Source organism: Symphalangus syndactylus, chromosome 12 (assembly GCF_028878055.3).
Source record: "Symphalangus syndactylus isolate Jambi chromosome 12, NHGRI_mSymSyn1-v2.1_pri, whole genome shotgun sequence".
Lineage (NCBI taxonomy): Eukaryota > Metazoa > Chordata > Mammalia > Primates > Hylobatidae > Symphalangus > Symphalangus syndactylus.
Window position 1 is genome coordinate 63,222,318 of NC_072441.2, and position 22,256 is coordinate 63,244,573.

A 22,256-nucleotide genomic window follows, 5' to 3' on the forward strand; every position below is an offset into this window, starting at 1 on the left:
GCCCAAGGCCACACAACCAGTAAATGTTGAGGTTAGGCTGACTTCAAAATTCATGCTGTCTCCACCACTAGGCCTGCAGTTTCCTCTACACACCCAGGCGCTGCCAGACTCACTGCTCTTTGGGCATGCTCTTGTTGGCCAATGTTGAGAGTCTTCGTTTGTTCATTCAGTAAATACCTGGTGAGTGCTATGGTGTGCTAGGTTTTGTTCTAGGGATTGTGCAGTAATCAAGACAGACATGGTCTTGGTCCTCTTGGGGCTTACATTCTAGTGGGAGAGACGGAAGATAAACAGGTGAATTAGTAAATTCTATCCTGTTATCTGTTCCCTTCTCCACAAAGAGCAATGCTATTGACTCTGGATCTTCTGCAGGTTGCGATACATGCTCTGAAGAAAACGAAGAGAGGGCAGATGCGACTTAGATGGGAGCTGTTTAGGTAAGACCCCCCTGAGATGGTGATGTCTAAGCTGAGAACAGAATGCTGTCAGTGACGAAGGTTGGGCCAGCAGCTCTGGGTCCTGGACCCAGCACCTGTTAGCTGTATCACCTTGAGCAAGTCACTAATTCTTTCTGAGCTGTGGTCTTCTCATCTGTGCAATGAAGCTAATAATATCTCCCTTGAGAGGGTGGTGCGAGGATTAACAGGGCATACAAAGTATCCAGTGCAAAGCCTGGCAGGTAAGAGATGTCCTCTGTTATGGTTATTGTCACTGTGTTTTCTGATCCAGGCCCAGGGCCTACATTACTTTTCATAATGAGGCTGCATGATAGATACGATCCTCTGCGGCTAACCCCAAAGATCACCAAGGCTGGTAAGATAGAGCAGGTACCAGGCTGGGAACCAGGGTCCTGGTTCCAATCTTCTCCCTGCTACCTCATGCTCAGTGACCTTGGCAGGTCAGGGAATATAAGGGTTCTTGGTGATTCCCTACCACTTGGTCATTCTGTCTTCCAGGATGGCTGTGACACATCAGGGCATAAAAAACTGCTTTCCGTAACTCTGCTTAGACCCAATTCTCTGTCCAACCAGCTGCGTGGCCCCAGCAAGTCTTTTTGTGTCTCTGGGCCCAGTTTCATCATCTGCCAAGAGGGAGCAACAATACGTACCTCTCTGTCATTGTAGGTTCAGATGAGATTTAGAATGTGGGAGTACACCAAGTGCTGCAAGGTGGGGGCAGAAATGAAGGTTGTGTTCCTGGGCCAGGGATGGCCCTCATCCCCACCTCCCACCAGCCGGCAGAGGAGAGGTATTCCAAAGCGGCTTGTTTTCTGAGAACCAGTGGGGAATACCGGGGCCCAGAGTGAAGACACGCTGGCCATGGGCTAAGACTGGCGCCATTCCCAAGGTGAGGGTGGGGACCTCTCGAGCTGCTTCTCCAAAGGTGCACTCAGTGGAGCCAAATGACTCTTGCTGAAGTCCATGTCTGGATCATTTATCCTGAGGCAACCTGAACTCGGGTTCCTACCTGTGTCTGTAGGACTGGAAAGAACATGGGGCGATCATACTCTCAGGGTCCCTGCTGTGTGTAGGCAAATCCCCACACTGTTTTGTAAATGGGATGGCTCCATTTCAGAAGATCGTGGGAAGCTTGAGGGAACTGCTGGCAGGCAGGTAGCACTGAGAAGCTCCTCAGCTCCATAAGGCTATCGGAATTGGGAGAAATGTTGGAGGTGAGGGGAGGTCACATGGCTCTGGTGATGAATGACTGATCATGGAGACAGCCCTGGACTGGGAGTCCAGTCCCTGGGCTTTTGGCTTTATCACCTACTTACTCTGTGCACTTGGACAAATTCCTTTCCATTTTGGGCCTCAGCCTTCCCATCTGTATAATGCATCAGATGCTTTCTAAGGTCCCTACCTGCTCCTGATGTTCTATTTCTTCAGCTGGGCCAACTCACCTAAGCCCCAAGAGCTCACCTAAGCCCCGAAGCAGTTTTACAACTGGGGAGACACAGGGGATGTGAATTATCTTTGGGGGAGTTCTGGAGGGAGGCAGCTGTGGGCCTAGTGGAGAGGCTCTGCCTGGAAAATCTACATGACATCTAACCCTGGGAAGGCCCTGTGAACCACATATGGCCCCATTTTAGATCTGGGGAAAGACGCCATGTCCCAGTAAGCTCATCTGGACAATAGCAGCGGGGAGCTCGGGGAGGAACTCAAGGCAGGCGCCTCATCATGCAAACCGCAGTCATTGGTCCCCTCCTCTTCTACCCTGATGCTTGTGGGGAGTGCTGAGGTTCTGCACTCTGCAGGCTTGACCCAACCTAGTCCCTGAGCAGTGTTTCCAGTCTATCATGCTGGGAATGAGCCTGGGCATTCTGGAATCAGCCTTCTCTGGAGTGCCCACCATGTTTCTCTAGTTTGGGTAATGAGCATCGGCTTGAGTCTATGGATCAGCACTCAGTGTTCCCCCACCCCAGCCCAGCAGCTCGGTCAGCTTCTCAAGAGTCAGGTCAGCTATTCACAGTTCTTCTCCCTTCCCAGGAGCCCTAGATATTCAAGTTCCAGTAGGCTCAATGCCCCAAATCTTATAGCCTAGGCCTAGTCTGGACTGGACTTTTCTTGGGCTCCAGGTACCCAGTGGCAGGGCCAGCCAGGCCTGCTGGATGGGACCCAGGGCATGGTGTGATACTAACTCCCTCTGACAAGCCCAGGAGATACACCCCAGGGGCTGGCCAAGCTGAGGCCCAGGGGCACTCCTGCTGGCAGGGCAGCTGGTTGGATTGATCTTGTAATTAAGTCAGGGCCAGGCCTGCCTACTTGGGCTCTTGCCCTTGGCTCCCAGGACGGGCCAGGGTTTGTTGCTGAGGGCAGAGGGTTTATGCTTGGGTGGGGCTCAGACCTAAAACTTGGAGTTATGCTGGATGCCTTCGTCTTTCTTACATTGCATACTCAGTTCACCAGCAAATCCCATTGCCTCCGCCTTTAGTGTGTATCCAACTGCTTCTCCCCAACTTCTCTGCTGCAACCAACCCAGCCTCCGTGCTCCTTGCTTGAATGATTGCAGTCACCTTCTCACTGGGCCCCAGACTCTATCCTTGCCCCCTAGAGTCTGTTCAAAACAGCAACTGAGGTGATCTGAAAACAATATGTCCAGTTAAGTTTCTCCTATGCTGAAAAGGCTCCTATGGCTTCCCACCTTACCCAGAGCAGAGTCCAGAGTCCTACAAGGTCCTATACAATCTGCAAGTCCCCTTCCCAACCTTACTCTTTAATTTCCCATTGTCTTCCCCCTTGCTTCTTCTGCTCCTGCAGCACTGGCCTCAATGCATGCCCTCTTCCACTTCGCCTCACTGACTGTGCCCTTGCACTCCCTGAGCATGGAATGATCTTCTCACATGAATCTGTATGGTCAACTCTCTGACTTCCTAAAGGTCTCTGCTTAGATGTCACCTTATCCAAGAGACCTTCCCTGCCCACCCTGCATAAAAGTGCACCGCCTATCATCACTCTTCATCTCCCAATCTTGCTTTGATTTTATTAATAGTATTTTCTTTCTCACTTATCTCCCACCGGAAAGTCAAGTCCGTGAAAGCAAGAGCTCTGACTGTTTTTGTTTACAGATATTCCCCAATAGCAAGGAAGGGGATACAATTCTTTGCATTCCATGCATTTGCATAAGGCGCTGGAACATAATAGGAGCTTAATTCATGGTGCCTGACTTAGTGCATCTCTCCCTTGCCAAATGCTGTGACCCTTGGCTTCTTTGGAAAAAGAGCATGGTGCAATTGGCTTGATTGGCAGTTGGCAGACTGGCATTTTAGTTGCCAATTTACTTGTGGCCTTAAGCAAGCTGCTGGCCTCCTCTGGACCTCAATCTTCTCACCTACAAAATAAGGTAATTGGTTTAGTTGATCTCCAAGACCCTTTCCAGACAGGACTAGCCAGGATTCTATTGCCCCCAACTTCCTCACCCCTTGCCTTATTCTTGGGAGCCAATGTCACATAAGGAAGCATGGACCAGGTGACAAGAGACCCGAGTTCTCTTCTTCATTTCCAGCTACGTGTCCTTGGTAAGTTCCCATCCTCTCAGCACCTTGGTTTTCTTGTCTATAAACTGAGTATGGTAATGCCTGACCCGACGGCTGCCACACAGATATACTGTGAAGGTCAGTGGATACGAAACTGCTTTGGAGTCTGGGTCATGAATAAGAGGGAGAGTTAGTAGCATGGGCTTTGTGGCCAGATGACCTGGGTTCAAATCCTGCCTTTGGAAGTTATGTACAACTTCCTCGCAAGTCAGGTAAGCCTCTCTGTGCCTCTGTTCTCCTGAGTATAATGTGGGGCTAATTAGGGCCTCAGACATAGGATGGTTGTAAGGATTGATAAACATATTTAGAACATGGCCTGGCATAGAGTATGTGCCATATATAAGCATTTTCTTTTATTATTCATTCCTAGAATTACTCATTTATTTTGCAATCATTTATTAAAGGCTCCTGCCTATTTATGGGCTACTATTGGTTCAGGGTTCATTTCCTCCCCTCTCCCAATAATTTTTTTCTACACCCTTCCTTTCTGATAGGGAGGAATGAAGAAGGGGGCTGGAGAAGAGGTTCAGACCCCCCCCCCCGCCGCAGGCTTTCTCTCTCTCAGGAGCTGACGCCCAAGGGAAGACAGATTTTTCAGGAACTTTTAATATAGCCATTGCTCATTCACACCTTGCAGCCTCATGAATCCCATTGACAAAATTACCCAAGGAGGGTGATCCCATTCCATTGTACCTCATAATCCCTAGACTTCTATCTTCCTCAGAATGCTTTGTTCCTATATTTTCCTGGAGTCTCAGGGGTAAGAGGTTGGGGAAACAGAGTCAGAGTCCTTGGTGATTTTTGCTGAAGTGTCCCTGTAAGGCTCAGCTGAGTGTTGACCCCACCAGGGTGGTGGCTCTGGTTTCATACCAAAGGCTTTGACGGTGTATTAGTCAGGGCTCTCCAGAGGGGTAGAACACTGGGATAAATATGAAAGGGAATTTATTAGGGGGAATTGGCCCACATAGTTGCTAAGGTGAAGTCCCAAGATAGGTTTTCTGCAGGCTGGAAGATGACAGAAGCCAGTAATGTGGCTCCCAGAGAGGCTGGCAGCATGTCTCAGTTCAACTCTGAAAGCCTCAGAACAAGGAGAGCCAAGAGTGTAGCCCCCAGTCTGAGGCCAAAGGCCTGAAAGCCCCTGGGAGGCCTCGGTGCAAGTCCCGAATCCAAAAGCCCAAGAATCTGGAGTCTGATGTCCAAAGGCAAGAGGAAACAAAGGCCACTTACTCCAGAAGAGAGAGAGAGCGAGAGCAAGAGCGAAAGAGGCAGAGAGAGAGTGGGATGGGAGAAAAGGGGGAGGAAGACCCAAGCATAGCCCCTTCTTCTGCCCTCTTTGTCCTAGCTAGGCCACCATCCCACCGGATGGTGCCTGCCCACACTGAGGTCAGGTCTTCCTCTCTCAGTCCGCTGACACACATCAGTCTTTTCTGGAAACTGACAGATGCTCACAGACTACCCAGAAAAAGTGCTTCACTAGCCATCAAGGCATCCCTCAATCCAGTCAAGTTGACACTTAATAGCAACCATCACAGATGGCTTCGTGCTGTCTTGGAGCTCAGTCCTAGATTTGCTTCTTATTAGCTGTTTGAGGATGGGCAATTACTTTGCCTCCCTGAGCCTCAATTTTCTCATCTGAAAATTGAGATAATGACAATGATATCATGGAGTTGTTGCAAGAGTTAAGAGAGATAATACAGGCAAACTGCCCAGTGCAATGCCTGCACATGGTTTATGGTCCTTACCTCTTAGTTGAATTTGAATCATTTTTTTAGCCATTGTATTTACTGAATACCTACTTTGTATACGAAATATCTTACTTTTGATTTAGTAGCTTGCAAGGTTAGGCTAAGAATGATGAAATCAGGTCCTGGGACTTTATATTTCTCTGACAGTGCTTGTGTGTGTGTGTGTCTTTCCCAAGGTAGGTCTATTCCCCCTTTACTCTCTGAGGGAGGAGGAGGAGAACTCCATTCAGCCACAGCCACCATCTGAATCACCTTGGGTGTGAAGGGGCACTAGGAGCTAGTGGAGGGGTGTGCAGAGAGGTGGGACAGAGTTGCTAAAAGGTATGGTCCCACCTGGAGCAAAGATGCTGGGCACACCAAGGTCTAGATGGATGGGTTGTGGAATGAGTTGGCAAGGTGCCTGATAACTGTTACCTTGGACACTTAGGTGACTAGAGGTAGAAATGGGGCATTGGCCCTAGGAACAGGGTGGGGCTTGGCTGGGGTCTGCCAGCACGTGGGAGGAGGCTACTCGCTTAACACCTCTGGGGTTGGGGTTAGAACAGCGGCTTTCTGCTTGGCCTGGCTTCCTCCACTACAAGAAGAGTGAGACAGTTCTTCCCTGGGTTGGCGCCTTTCTCCAACCCACAGATCTCAGATGCCACTTACCAGGGCTTAGCAAGGTGGAGCTTAGAGCCAAGATCGAAGCCATTCCCAGCCTAGTTCACCTAGGCTAGGTGGACTATTTTGATTATATTAAGCCTCGTTAGGGCAGATGAGGTTCTTTTGCTTGCCTTCTTTTAAGACATATCTATGTTTGCGACCAGCCTGGCCAATATGGTGAAACCCTGTCTCTACTAAAAATACAAGAAATTAGCCGGGCGTGGTGGTGGGCACCTGTAATCCCAGCTACTCAGGAGGCTGAGGCAGGAGAATTGCTTGAACCCAGGAGGCGGAGGTTGCAGTGAGCCGAGATTGCGCCATTGCACTCCAGCCTGGGCAAAAAGAGCGAAACTCTGCCTCAAAAAAAAAAAAAAAAAAGACATATCTATGTACCCTCAATCACCTAGGGGAAGAAGCCAATGATGACGGAAGGACTAATATCTATTGATTGTAATACTCATAAAGAGTATAGGCTTAGACCTCACAAAGGCTGTACCAGTTATTTAGCTGTGTGACCTTGGGCTACCTATGCAACCTCTTTGAGGTTCAGTTTCTTAATCTGATTAAAATATAGATATAACACCTACTGTATTAGGCCATTCTTGCATTGCTATAAGTAGCCAGGACTGGGTAATTTGTATAGAAAAGAGGCTTAATTGGCTCATGGTTCTGTGGGCTGTACCAGAAGCATAACACCTGGATCTGCTTCTGGGGAGGCCTCAGAGAACTTTTACTCATGGTGCCTGGTGCAGGCACTTCACATGGCAAGAGCAGGAGCAAGAGGGAGGGGGGTGGGTGCTTCACACTTTTAAATGACCAGAATCTCATGTGAACTTAAGAGTGAGAACTCACTTATTGCCAAGGGGATGACCCAAGACATTCATGAGGGATCTTTCCGTATGACTCAAACACCTCCCACCGGGCCCCACCTCTAACATTGGGGATCACATTTTAACATGAGATTTGGGTGGGGACAAATAACCAAATGATAACACCTACTTGATGGGACTGTTGTGATAACCAAATGGCATGACGCATGTCATATACTTTGCAGTCTGGCACAAAGTAAGCTCTTATAACACGTACGGTACTTTGTATTTATATAGATATTAATGCCTTTTAAAATCTTCATGCTGACCCTGTAAGGTAGGCATTTTAATCTTTAGTTGAGACACGAAAACTGAAGTTTAGAAATGTTAACTCCCTTGTTAGGTTCACATAGATAATAGCCTATACCGTAGAGCCAGAAATGGAACCCAACCCTGACTCCAAGGCCCAGCATTTCCTAAGGCAACAAGTCTCACCATCCTTAGAATTTGGGAAGCCTGTAGGAACTCTTTGGAGCTCTAGTCTCTTGGAATTGAGGAGGGGTTTGGTCCTAGGGCTGATGTGGTGTTGGGCAGGCTCCGGAGGGCAATCTTGATGGGACCTGTGGGACAGGGCATTAGGAGATGTGTGGCACCTTGCCCACAGGCCATTTAACTCAGGTGACTTGCAGTGGCTGCACCTAAAGGCCAGTCTGACCCGAGAAGTTGAGATGAGAGGTCTCTTCTAGGGCCAGAGAAAAATATAGGGTGAGGGGTCCTAGAACAAGGCCATTTCTCTGCTTTTCCAAGACATAGATATTTTGGGCACCATTGTGACTGCGAGTCCTGGCTAGTGTTCAGGTTGGAATAGGTACAAGGCCAAAGAGCCTTGACCATTTCTTGATAAGCCAGGGATTTGTGAGTGTGTTGTTTACTGACCTAAGTGAGGGTGTGTGAGTCTGTGTGAGGAGGTAACCTAAGAAAACAAAAGGAGAGGATAACCAGAGCTGATAGATTAAGAAATGTCCCAGTTGATGGATTAAAAAGATGCAGACCTGCCTCATTTGCATGTCATTTAAATAGCATTAATCACTTCAAAATATGTGGTTCTTCCCCCACTGCTGTGCTAAACCAGCCTGGGGATATTTCAGGTCTTGACTCCAGGGCCTGAGACTCAGGCACAGCTACTGCACATGGCATAGATTAATAGAAAGAGAAGTCCTGGAGCAGGAGCCGGGTCTAGCTCTGTGCCGGCCACTTACTCAGGTGCGGGTAAATTCCCATCTTCTTCTCCTGTCTGGAAAGCCCACAAGCATCAAATGCAAAAACATTTTTTGAATAAATGAATGTTTTTAAATAAATGAAAATCACTGTGGACAAATCACTGTTCCTTCCTGGATATGGAGGAGAAGATAAGGTGTCTACTTTTGACCAATAGTTTTAAATTTTGGGGGCTGTGGACACGTCAAGAAAAATAACCATACTACAACATGTCATACATCATTTCAGGGGCTTTTAGACCCTTTGGGTTGATCGTTGTACCCCTTGTTCCAGATTAGAAACCCTTGGGCCAGAAAAGGTTGAAAATCCTTCAACTTTCAGATTTCTGAGTATCTTTAGGACATGGGAATCCAAGAGAAAGGGCACACTCATGTATTTCTATGGGCTCCCACTATGCACCAGATGCTCATTTGATCTTCACAAGATAAGGCAGGAGTCATGATTCCATTTATAGAAGTGAGGAAACTGAGGCTCAAAGAGAGTGTGCCCCAGGGTTACAGAGCCGGTGAGTGACAGAGCTGGGATTCAAAACCCAAGCCTTTGGCTCCAGAGCTGTTCTCTTTCTCCAGGGTTAATGTTGTTTCTCAGTTGTGCCAATCAGCTTTGCTCCCCCTGTCCACCACATTGGACCCCTGGACTAGGACAGCTCCCCACTTGTACCTCACCCCATCAAGTGCCCCTCTTAAGCGGGAGCTACTGGTTGGGGTGAGCCCAGGGTGGTCGAGTGTGTACAGGGCAGGTGCCTCAGGCCAAGTGGGGAGGGTTTGGTGTGCATAGTGGCATGGGTGGACTACACTTGAACTAGCTGAGCTCTCCTCACCAAAGTGGAGAGAAGAATGGGGACCTTGATGCTGTAGCTTCCACACATCCCTACTCCCTTTCCCTCCCTTTCCTCCTTACTTTTACCTAACAAGAGCTAAGTTAACAGTTTACCTAACAAGATCTAAACAGTCAGGGACTGTTTAGACAAAATTCTTCCTAGCTCCCATCTTCCCAGCATCCCAGCTTCTTGGAGGCAGGAGTTGCTTGTGCAGTCCCAGCAGGAGGGACCAGGCCTGGGAGCCTGACTCAGTTTCCCATTTCTTTGGAGTAGGGAGCCCCACTCCATTAGTCAGCCTGAGGCTGTTCCGCAGAGGTCTAGAGCTCCACTATGGTGGGGGAAATGCCCAATATGAAGGTGCCCGTAGCAGCAGCTGTCCCAAATGGTTCTTGTCTCTTTGCCACCCTCTCCCTTGTCACCTCAATATCTGCACCCAGAAACACATCCTTCTGAAGGTGAGGTGAGGGTGGGGAGCCCAGCTGCTTTGGCTGGTCAGTTTTCCTAGGGGCAGAGCATGGTAGATTGTGAAGGGGTAAAACTAAAGATCTTTAGTAAGGGACCTGGGTATTTGCGTGTTTGGAGGAGTAGGCGGGTGGTCAGGGGTGGGATGTGCCTGCTAGGGGCTGAGGCACCGACTTCCCTGTGGTCATACTCCACACCATGGCCTCTTTTGAGCCTTCTAAATCTGGGGGAGTTCAGGACTAGATTAGCCCTCAGAGAGAGGGAAATTCCCTCAGACAGAGGGAAATCACATAGATGTGCCTCAGCAGTGTGTGTGTGTGTGTGTGTGTGTGTGTGTGTTAGGACCTTCTCCACGAAGGTGCTGCTGTGTCTCCATCTCAGGAGGCCAAGATAGACATTCTCCTCACTTGAGAGTGGAAAGCATGGTTGGTCCAGACCCCTGGGCCAGCAGTAATGGGCAGAGGTGGGGGTGGGTTTGAGGACAAGGCCTGCAAATGTGGGTGCAGCCGCATTTAAATGATTCCCAGACTGTGTTTGGTCTTCAAACTGCGTACCCCGCCCCCACACATCCTCCAGCTCCATGGAAGATACAGGAAGTGTTGATGTAATTGGGGAGATCTCAAACGCACCCACCCACCCTCCCATCCACATACTCTGCCTTGTCTGCGCAGGGCTCCCAGTCAACGGCAGGCGGGCACACACCAAGATGATTCCCAATGCATCCAGGAGGACCCTCTCCCATCCTGCCTGGTCTCTGCCTGGACCCTCATGGCCACAGAAACTAGGCTGAGAGTGAGGCAAGCACACTTGCATGTTGTAGGGACGATAATCCCAGCAGGCAAGAAAGAAGTGAAAATCATCAGTGTCTGTCAAAAATTTTATTTTTTTCATATCACACAGAATGATGTTAAAATAAATCCTCAGTAATATATATTTATATACTTATTTACTTGTGTCAATATTTACAAAAGACTGTGGAGCTCTATGAAGTCTATGTACACCCATGATCAGGTGGACAGGCAATGTTCATTGAGGCACATATGTACACATATATGTATAACCTATGTACAAATATCAGACCCTACTGACACAGGAACTCTCAGCTGCAGAAGTCCTGGGCGGGGCAGTGTTGGTGGGGCTGAAAGCTTCCAGAATATGTCAGCAAGAATGATAATATCAATACATCCTGTGCAATGTAGTTACAGCTGGTGTCTAAATTTTCACGAAGCAAACAAATAGTTAAATGACTCCCAACTCCCATGAGTCTTCCCCACAAGTCCTGCTCCGCCTTCATCTCTCATTGGTCCCCAGCCTCTTATCACCATGGAGACCCCAGTTCCCTTTCGGCATCATCTTTACGAAGCTTTACCATCAGCCTTGGAGTTCCTTCTGCTATTGATCCCAAGGAGGCTTATTTATCTACCTCTTTGAGTTTTCAGCAATTATTAGAGACAGGACATGGGAGGGCAGCTGAATATTCATGCACAAGCAGCAAGGAAGCCAGTGCAAACTCTAATTGGAGTCTGTGCTGCATGAGCCTAAGTGAGCGGCGGCCATTTCCTCTCTCTCTCTCTCTCTCTCTATATATATATATATATATATATCACACAATATAAAGTCTCCAGAGACAGCCTATATTATAAGCACATAAGCGCACAGGTCTGGAAAAGGAAATAGCATCCTCCACTCATGAGCTTTACAGCTATGTCCCTGATGAAAACTAGAGAATCTTCCTTGATTGCTGGCACCATTAATCTCAACTGTTCCAAGATTATCCTTAGTGGAGAGAGGGGTTCAGGGATGCAGAAAACCAGGAAGAGGCCAATTTGGCTGGGGTATTGTTTGCTCAGCAGGCTAGAGCTTGATCATGGGACTTTCCAGCTTCCTGGGGCCCTTCAAATGAAGGAACCATCCAAGCACGACAACAAAAGGAAACTGGGTCGCTGGATCCCACGTGAAGGCAGAACTGGGGCAAGCACAGAGCATGTTCAAACCCTCAGGAGCTGAGACTCACCCCCGCCAAAGCCAGCCAGGCCTCTCTTCTTGCTTTTCTATTCCATTTCTTAGCCTGGAGCTGATGTGCTCCTTTCCATCCCCACCTGGCAGGTCAAAGTACTTGCCCTACACTTCATAGGCTAAAAAGGCAGTAATGTTAGCAGCTGACATGGAAATTGTTTGGTAGCAAAGTGCGCCCCTGAATATTCTCTTCCTCCCAGCCCCTCCTGTTGCTTTTTCTAGCAGCCCAGAGCATTTATTCACTCATACAAACAAGGCATTCGGTGTCTAGGGAATCATTTTCAAGGAGAAGCAGGGCTTAGAGCCCTCTCACAGAGACTCAGAAAGACACTGGACTGAGTCCTCTGGATAGCTACCAAGGGTCCTAGCACACAGCCACATCTACATTGCCCTCAATGATCTAGATATTGCAGTAGCTGTCCACATTATTACATAATCATGCCCTGTGCATCCATCAGTGGAATGATGCAGGGAGTTCTCAGCTGCAAACTCATCTGGAACATATTTGACTATTTTAGGAGTGCAGAGGAGCACAGAAAGTTATATGCATTTCCATGCTGAGGTTCATGAAGTACAAGAAGTAGCCATCCAGACAGGCCACCTCAACTGCCTCAATGCACCAGCTGGTCATGCCAAGTCTGGTTTATGGGCTTCTGTTGCCTGATCACAACTAACATAGCCAGACTGGAGGGCTTCTGTGGGTGTGGGGAGATGGCAGACACCCCTGCACCACTTCAATTGCTCCAGATGCAGTGAAAAATCCCTCCCACTCCCATCCAGGTAGAAAGCACACAGTCAAATGCAAGAGGTGAGGCTGAGAGAAACTGTCTTCCATGGATCTAACACACTAGCAGGCAAGAGGGAGAATGAGAGCAGGTTTTAGCTTGCATCCAGCTGTTTCTTGAGTGATGTGTACAGCTTACCCCCAAAGAGGCAACTGAATTTCGGCTGCTCTAATACCCATACCCTCAACTTAGGTTTAGTCATAATAAAAAACAGAATGGATTTGTTAGTTCCATTGATTGCCACAAACCTCACCTTCTGTGTGGCAGAGATGTGCTTTAGTTCTTCATTGGAATGTTACTTTCAGATCTCACAAACCTCAAACCTAGGGCACCATCAGTGACAAAGAGAACGCTAAATAGATAAATCCTTTGCCAGGTCTTCAAGCTTTCCACTCCCCTCGAGTACAAAGTTTGGAATAACTTTTCTGATCCTCAGTGATGAGGTTATAGCCAACCAGGGCAGACAGAAGAAAGGCTAAAGCACCTGGCTGTTAGATCAGACTTCCCTTTTATCCCTGAGTCAGGCAGCCACCTGGGAGGGAAAGGAAAGAGGTGATCCTGTAGCCTGTTCTTTTTTTTATGAAAGATCTGCCTTCTAGAGAGGTCCCTAAGCAGAAAAAAAAAAAAGAGTGGAACTGGAGAGGTGAAAAGAATGCAAAGGAGGTCATTCAAAAAATGCACATAAATGCAGTTTATTCCTTGGATTGCCAAATTTATTCCACATGAGTGAAACTAAGGAGACTGGTCAATGTATAATTCTATAATTTTAAAAATAGTATACATATATACATATACTATATATATACACATAAATATATGTATATATGGAAAACCTCTAAAAACTCAGGACCAATTAACCAAAACCTTGATTGACAAGAATTATGTTTTCTTACTATCTTTTCAGTAGAAAGAGGCAAATGACAGCAAGGGCTCTATCTGATGAGCCAGGATGTGCCCCAGTGGCCCATTTCCAGGCCTATCTTGTAGCCAGCAGCCATTCAGCCTGTCTCTTTGGTCTTCTCCATCTATCTCCACTACTGTACAATAAGCACTGAGGTTTACAATGTTGACCCTGAGCAAGGCAAGGTCCCTGTTATCTTCAAACACTCTACTTAACTAAGGCAGGAAAGTTTATGTTAACCTACTTAGGAAATATTTTTCTCAATAACAAAGGTTGAACCAGACATGCTTTCCCATTCCCACTCAAATAACCAGAATTGCAAAGCAACCAGGATGTTCCTGTCCCTGAGGTTTCCCCATCACTTAACTGAGGTTTTGCTGTACACATGTGTATAGAGCAAGGTAGATCAAAAAAGAATGGAATGGGACCCTGGGGTTGCCAGCCTTCCCTGATTGTCCAGTCTGAACATTTAACCTCACAGATGTTAGGAAAGGGGACTCTTCTGAAGCCCCTGGCTATGTGTGCAAATATTTGTGCAGCTGCACACTCTAGCGGGTGGTAGAGTCTTTATTTCACTAATGTCATGCCCTAACCACCCAAACTTCTATCCCTGTAGACTTCTACTGAAACCCACAAGAACCTGCTTCCTTCTGCAGCTCTCATGGAGTCCCTTTGGTTGAGCAAGTCAGCTTATTTTGAAGGAGAGTTAGAGGGCAATTCCCAAATCTGCCCAGGCTACTGATCCCAAGTGCAAACCTCCAGGCCACATTCCCTCAGCATCCATCTCCCTGGGGAAGGGAGAAAGGGCAGCAAAAGGATCAAGTAATGGCTTTTAGTGCATGGAAATGATCTTCTGTAATGGCTCAGGATGCTTTATTCTTATCTATTGGGAAGTGCTTTCCTGTAGGCTTCCATTACATCTGCCAGACTGAGGGAAAGTCAACAAAATGGGCTTGAAAGGTCACACAAACAGGATTTTCATGCCTAGAGGTTGTAAGGATGCTGTATGACAGCAGACAGAAATGGGGAGACAGAGGGAGAGGGGACAGAGACACACATGGAGACAGAGAGGTGCACACAGGAAGGAGACAGAGTGACAAAGCCCTCTCACAGGCCTTCCTTGTGCATATACTGCATCTTAGCATAGGTATCCATTCCAGAAGGAGGTCAGATCTCAAGAGGACAGGAGTCATGTGAACACGTGGGAAGAAGAAGAAACTACAGAGACTGTGAATGAGCCCCCAGAAGTCGAGGGCAATATCTGATAATCCAGGTACTATCTATCACTTTTCAGTCCTGAGAGCAAGATTTTGAAAGAGCTATTGCTAAAGAAAACAGTCACTATTTATTTTATTGCACTTTTCCTCTTTAAAAATATTCAAACACAAACTATGAGAGATGAAGCTGAGATTTGGTGGGAAGGGAAGCAGAAAGAAAGGAAAAGTAAACTAGGTTAGTTTGAGGAAGAGAACCTTCCTGCATGTAGGGAAGCCCCTACCTCCATCTGTCCCTGCTGGTTGCTTTGATAGGGGAACAGGATTGGACTCAACAAGGGCCAAGTCTGAAGATATAGATGATGGTCACAATAGCTACTGAGAGAGCTCCCAGCATCCCCCTCTCTGCGGGTTGGCTCAGGTGACTGATGATGTTAATGAGGTTAAGGTCATGAGTTCAAACCTGGCAATGGATACCTTGCCAAGGCTAGGGGAACCTCCATTGTGTAACCAAGGAGCACCATGGACATTATAGCCCTCGCAGACCAGGCAGCCATCACCCACATACGTTATTATGACAATGGGCCCCAGGAAAGCTCTGGGGAGCAGAGCTCAGCACCATCATCCCCTCTCTTGAGTAAACAAGTCAAAACACTGTGATCCCCTGCCTGACATAGGGGTAGTGGTGCCACCTTCATATGCAATTTGCACACTGTTCTATAGTTTCTTTTGGGGGGAGTCAGCCTCTACGACTCTACTACTGTGGGCAGTGCTGAATCCGCAGCCTGAGGAGCTTCAGAGGGTGCTGTCCTCTCTCCACATGGGTTGATACGATAGAGTCCTCACTACAATATAGTGAGAGATCCAGAAAGAACAGGTAGGACAAGCTAGTCCTGGGCCCTCCCAACACGGAGCAGCAACATGAACACCCAGGCTGGGGTCTCAGGCCATCATAGCTTCCATGGGTGCCCTTTCCATACTAGGCTAACGCAATCTAGAGGCACACTCCCGTGGGGCCCCCTTTAAAAGGCTAACCTCCTGGTGACATGCCAACATTAGCCTCAGAAGCAGAGGTGAGAGGGACAGAGGCAAGCAGAGAAGAAGGAAGAGAGCATGTCAAGTATCACTGAAGTTTCAGGAAGCACAGAGCCTTAATTATTTTCTTAATTAAATGCCGGCTCCTAAAAAGTTTACTCTGAAATTTGACTCGCTCATCTACTCTCTCTTCCTGACAATCTCTCCACCTTTCCTGGGCCTCTTCCTTTTCGGTCCCCTGAGAACTCCAACTTTCTTGAAAATGAGTCCACAGAGACACTTGATGAAGCCAATAGGAATGGTACCTTGACTTGGAAACACAAGTTTCCAGCAATGCACAAGTTTTGGACCCACATGTCCATTCCCTACTGTTGTTGCCTTTTCTGTAGAGATTGGGAGCTGCAACCATCACTGGAAGGGAGGGTGAGACACAACGGGATGGCTGCAGGAGCAGAAATCAGGAGTGAGGCCTGATCCAAAGCTTGACTGCAACTCCTAACTTCCAATGTAGGTGAAGCCTTTGCTAAAATGCACTCAGCTCTCAGCTAGTCCTACTTAGGGGAAGAACCTGCTCCAAGAATAATCCAAAATGGTGGGTAATCTTAGAAAGTATTTAAATATGGCCTTAGAATACAGGATAAAGTCAGGCCCTCTAAAAAGTGTTAGCTTGTTTAGCCTTAGATGTATGTTCTTAATCACTTTTTACTTAAGCTGAACCGGGTTGCATAGCAATTGGATGGGAGGCACGGCATCCAGGGGAGCCCAACAAGAGGGAAAGGAAGAGTGTGCCCGGGATTGAACACCCCCAGAGGGGAATCAGGAGTTGGCCCCTTTGGGCTTATGCACAAGAGCAAGTGAAATGCCACAAGCAAGTAAAGGTGGCTCATTTTAAGAGACAGGTCTCTCTATAGGGTCTCAACTTCCTGACCTTGCCCCCAACAAAGCTGCAAAGGATGGAAGGGCAATAAGATCTCTGGGCTTAGAGAATGTTGGGGACATCTTCACCCTGGTCCTGGGCTCAAGATCCTGCAGTTTCTTGAGCCATTACTGCTTTTAAGAGAATAGGGCTGAATCTGGAGATCCCAGGTGCTGGGAGAAGGGGAGCCTGGGCTATTGCGTTGTCTGTGTGGATTTGCTGGAAGGAAGGAAGGGTCATGGAAAGGAGGCCTATATTATGCTACCAGCTGTCCCAGGTACTTCCACACCCTGCACCCAGATTTCTGGTCAGAGGAAGGTGAATTGGTAGAGACCCCATGCAATTCCTGGTCTTAGTCAGATATCTGCTTGATGTGGTGGCCCATCCTCATGCTTGAAACCTAGGAGTTACTTCTCAGGACTGAAATCTGGTGGTGAGAGAAAAGACTAGAGAAAGAGATTCCTTGAAGGATACTGAGGGATACAGACACAGGCCAGGGAAAGGTGATTACATCTGATCTTTTGTTTGTGCCTGTTAATTCATAGCTCTGGGGGCAGGGCAATGGGTCTGAGCATATGTCCGCATTTCATGTGTATTGTGTGATGTTTTGGGGCATGTGTGCTATGTATCTTGTATGCCTATTATAAGTAAATGCATTGTGTGTATATACTGAGTTTGTGTGTATTTCATGTGTAGAAACAATGGTAAAGTAGCCTTTGTGTATCTTATATGCATATGCATTTTGTCCATGTAGTTTTTTATGTATTTTGCATCTGAGTTGCAGGTTGTATATTTGTATGTGGTGTATGTTTGTCTTTTGTGTGTGACAACAGTGTACCTATTTTGTGGTGAATGTGCATGACTGTATGTGAACATTTTAGAGTCCTGGGCCAAGGACACTGTGATAAGATATCTATCCCTGGCCTAGGCCTCAGATATGGGTTGCTTTACCTTCTATTTTCCAAAGGTCTGTGTCCCTCCCACCCCATGCCTTGGAAATTCAGCACCACCTCCCATGAAGGAGAGGAAGAGAAGCACAGAGGCTTTGTGCTGGGCATGGGATGCCCTGCAGATACCTGGGGATGTGGGTGACCAGGCACTAATGAGCACCCTGGGCCTAGCACCCTGAGCTGGTGCCCCATGCCCCAAGACAACTGTAGGTGTTAACTAGGCAGCAGTGAGGCCTGGGCTGGAGCCATCCCTGCATAGCCCGACCCCTGCAATTCATTGTTTGGGAAAATTAAGCCACCCTGTCAAAAGGCAAAGAAGTCCAGTCTGGTGAGTTAAAAGTCCCCTACCTGAAGCCATTTCAGGGTCAACCTACTGTCTACCTTTAGGCTGTGCAGTGCTCATTTGCACTGTACTTGTTCTGGGGAGTGGGAAAGGATTCTTTACCCATCCTTTGGTTCTTTTTAAAAAGCAGCTCTGGTTGCCAGTTTAATGGGGAGAGAGTTTGGGTCTGGAGATCAAAATGATGCCTTTGGATCATCTAGGGACTCCATCCCTTAGTCCCGGACTTCAGACATTTCCACATAGAGGAGGCTCCCTTTAGGTCCAGATCAGTGGAATTTGGTCCCAGGGAGTCCTACTCCTTGGTGTCCTTGGTTTCAAAGCAGGGGATCCATTCTGGCTCTTTAGGGAAAGGTTCAGGAAAGTGACAGATGCAGAGCCAAATGATAATAAGATCCAAGTGGCATGGGAAAAGGTGAAAATGGAGATGATGAACAGGATGAACTGTAGAGAGGAGGCCCGGGGTGGGTCTGGCCCAGGACAGCTGGAACTGTGAGGGCCATGGGGCCCTTGTGCACTCAGTAAGACAAGCTTCAGCCATGGGAACTGAAGCTGCAGCACATGGAGGGCAGAAAGACAATTCTAACATCTAGGAATCCATGGATACCGGAGTGTCTGAGGCAATGGCAGCAAACCCAGGCCCGGTGGGGTTACCAATGAGACAAATTAACCCGTTAGGCCTCTTAGACAGCCAACCCACCAAGCAGTGGATTTGCTCCTGAACCTGAACTCCAGAAAATGAATATATATATATATGTGTGTGTGTGTGTGTGTGTGTATATACATATACACACATATGTATGTATATATATACACCCTAGTGCACATAGTCAAACACATGCATAAATTGCCCTGTGTCAAAAATATTGCATAAGCTTGTACAATGTTCAAATGCAATTTTTTTTCTATCACTAGCTAGGTAGAGGAACGTGTGAAAGAGAGATACTCGATATATATTTATATACATTGGATCCACAGACCTGCCTGTCGTCAGGACCAGATGCCCTGGTCCACTGTACAGTCATGCCCGTGACTGGGTTAATTCCTAAGGTGCAGTCATGTGAGGTGTTCAGATGCTGCCTTCCCTGCTTACTCTCCTGGCTTTGCAGAGGTCTGCGTTCCTGTTTAGAAGAACAGGGATAGGTAGACTGGGGGGCCAGAAGTTTTAGTTCCATTCCAAATGGTCTATTTTTTTCCCCTGATGGAGGGATTTTGCCTTCTGATGGGAAAAAAAAACCCTAGTTCAAGACCATTCCAAGCCTATTAATACTCTAAATATTAATACTGTGTAGGCTACTAGGAAAATAGGTTATCTCCTGTGTTTTAAATATTGAGATTCATGCAACAAACACCCATGCAGCTCTATTGCATCACTGGTAAATTTCACTGCAGTGTCAGTGTAGCTGGGCCACATCAGTTAGGAAAGCAGATGTCTGCAAACTCCAGTAAGAAACCACACATGTTTTTGTGACCCTGGAGCCTGCAAAAATGGTGAAATCAGAGGCTTAGAGGTCCGTTGGTTTGTTAGCTTCTCCCCATAGGCCTAAGGGAACAAATGTGAAACTTGACAACTCATATTCGGTCATACTAACTGTCCCTCCCCCGGGCTTCCCTCACATCGACACTGCAGAGAAAAAGCAGAATGCAGCATTTTCCGTTATGAAACACAAGCCTCCAGAGCATCTACTTGGCAACTGCAATTCACAAACTCCAGCCTGTGACACAGAAAGTAATTCCAACACACAGGACTGTGTGTTCTTTTCAACGCAAAAATGAGAATGACCTTTTGAACAAACACCAGCTATTTAAAGCTAAGCCATGATTGTGTTCCTCTGTGAAAGGGCAGGTGGGCTCAAATGAGGTGGTGGGATGGTGGGGAGGGGAGTGCATCTCCTGGATGTTGTGTGCATTTCATTAGGAAGGAATGATGGCACTGATATGGTGCACTGTGTATTGGATATGAGGTGGCCTCAACGTGTCTATCTGAAATCCTAGCTTGATAGGTGACTCCCGTCTTTGGAAATTCATAAGCCGGTGATAAGGATGTGCACGAAAGCCATGATAGATATTCTGTGTTCTAAATCAAAAGTCAAAAGATCAAAAGTCACTTGCACAACTATTGCTTTCCATGCAGAACCAGATACACACTGTAGAACACACTGACTACAATGCAGGCTATTATGCAACATCTGCATTAGTTCCATTGAGCTGTGAGTATGGTAATAGGTTTCAATCAGACATCAGTTAACATTTTGGTAATATTCACATAGTTTGTGTTAGCCAAGGTACAGTTGGCTGTTTTCAAGTTTTCCTCTCTAAAGTCCTCACTACTGTTGTTTACCCCCTCCTGGATCTCCATGTAATCAGACTTACTAATGGTAGAGGCACTTCTACTTTTCTTTAGGTCAGGGGAGGATGGGATCTTTGGACAGCTTGTCACTTGCAAGTATTGGGCCTGTTCCTCTCCCTCTGTCTCCCGGTGGTAGAAGTAGTTGAAATTGGACACAATGACAGGGACCGGTAAGGCAATAGTTAACACACCTGCAATCGCACATAGGGAACCCACTATCTTTCCCCCAATGGTAGTCGGAACCATGTCTCCATAGCCTACAGTTGTCATGGAGACGACTGCCCACCAGAAGGCATCTGGGATGCTGGGGAACTGGGACTCTCGCTCATCGGCCTCTGCAAAATACACAGCACTAGAGAAAAGGATGACCCCTATGAAGAGAAAGAATATCAGGAGGCCCAGTTCTCTCATGCTGGCTTTGAGGGTCTGACCTAGAATCTGGAGACCTTTGGAGTGTCTGGACAACTTGAAAATCCTGAAGACTCTTACCAACCGGATGACACGGAGGATGGCCAGTGACATGGCCTGCTGGCCTTGCTGAGCGTCCTCTGGCTTCTCAGCCAACTCTGTCCCCAGGGTGATGAAGTAGGGGATGATGGCCACAATGTCAATGATGTTCATGATGTTGGTGAAGAAGCCGGCTTTGCTGGGACAGGCAAAGAACCTCACCAAGAATTCAAAGGAGAACCAGATGATGCAGAGTGTCTCTACAATGAAGAAAGGGTCTGTGAAGGAAGTGGACTGCTGGTACCCGATGGTGCTGTTGGAATAGGTGTGGAAGGTCACCCCACTACCATGCATGTCTTCATTCTCATCCCGGAAGATGGGCAATGTTTCCAGACAGAAGCTGACAATTGAGATCAGAATCACCATGACAGACACAATAGCTATAATCCTGGCAGGCCCTGAGCTCTCTGGGTATTCAAAGAGAAGCCACACTTGTCTCTGAAACTCATTTTCAGGCAGAGGACGCTCTTCCTCCTTGATGTAGCCTTCATCTTCCCGAAACATCTCCATCGCTTCTTCTCCCAGCTCATAAAACCGAATTTCTTCAGAGAATATATCTAAGGGCACATTCACAGGTCGCCTCAATCGGCCCCCCGACTGGTAGTAGTACAAAATGGCGTCAAAGCTAGGGCGGTTCCGATCGAAAAAGTACTCATTTCGGAGGGGGTCAAAGTACCTCATTCGTTTCTTTGGGTCCCCTAAGAGGGTCTCTGGAAACTGGGCTAAGGTCTTTAGCTGGGTCTCAAACCGCAGCCCTGAGATGTTGATCACCACCCTCTCACAGCACTCGTGGTCTGCCTCTGGGTCATAGGTGTCCTGTGGGTGCCCAGGGAGGGCAGCAGCCTCGTCTGCTGGGTCTCCGGTGGCCACTGTCATAATTGGGACTGAGAGAAGCACCTCACGCTATGCCTTTCAGCTGCCTGGTGGCAGGGAGCTCAGGGTGCTGCTACTGGCCCCAGGAAGCACAGGAGCATTGGCCTGGTCTCCTGCAGGAGAGCCCCGAGAGCTCTCTGAGAGCTGGAGAGACAGCCTCGCTTGGCTGAAAGACAGAGGCAGTTATTGACATGAGGCTACTCAGCATTGGCAGCCCGACCTGGGTTGCCACTTTTTGTCTCCCATCTCTCAGCCAAGAGTTCAGACACATGATCACCACCACCACCACAACAAAGCAAAATTTACTTTCACCTTGTAACTTGTCTGGGGATCAGGGGGAGCAGGTAGCAATCTCTCCAGGAACCTCTGGAATGCCCTGCACTGGGGGAAGGTGGCTGGTACAGGCCCGCTTGTACCACACAGGCTTCATGGAGCATAACCCCATGCTAATAGGATAAAAGTGGACCCTCTCCCAGGTGCTGCACTAATGTCTCAGATACTCGTACCCAGGGAGGTATTCATGTTTGGGGATCTTGGGCCTGGGTCTTTCTCATTGGCCTCCACCCCAGTGATTTTGCAC

General features: G+C 47.7%; 1 protein-coding gene across 8 annotated transcripts in view; it reads right to left on the bottom strand.

Moving 5' to 3' along the window:
* The window catches only part of KCNA2 (potassium voltage-gated channel subfamily A member 2), a 64,056-nt gene that overhangs the window by 15,568 nt on the left and 26,232 nt on the right, over positions 1-22,256 (bottom strand). For 6 of the 8 annotated variants that reach the window (XM_063624597.1, XM_063624596.1, XM_063624595.1 and 3 more), the window contains one exon: positions 10,653-21,842. The exons of 1 other annotated variant lie outside the window; for it this stretch is intronic. In XM_063624597.1, the coding sequence (XP_063480667.1) occupies positions 20,180-21,679 (1,500 nt within the window). In that variant the 5' untranslated portion in view covers positions 21,680-21,842 and the 3' untranslated portion in view covers positions 10,653-20,179. Of the gene's footprint in view, positions 1-10,652; positions 21,843-22,256 lie in introns of those variants that run through there. One more of the 8 variants, XM_063624599.1, reaches the window with a different exon arrangement.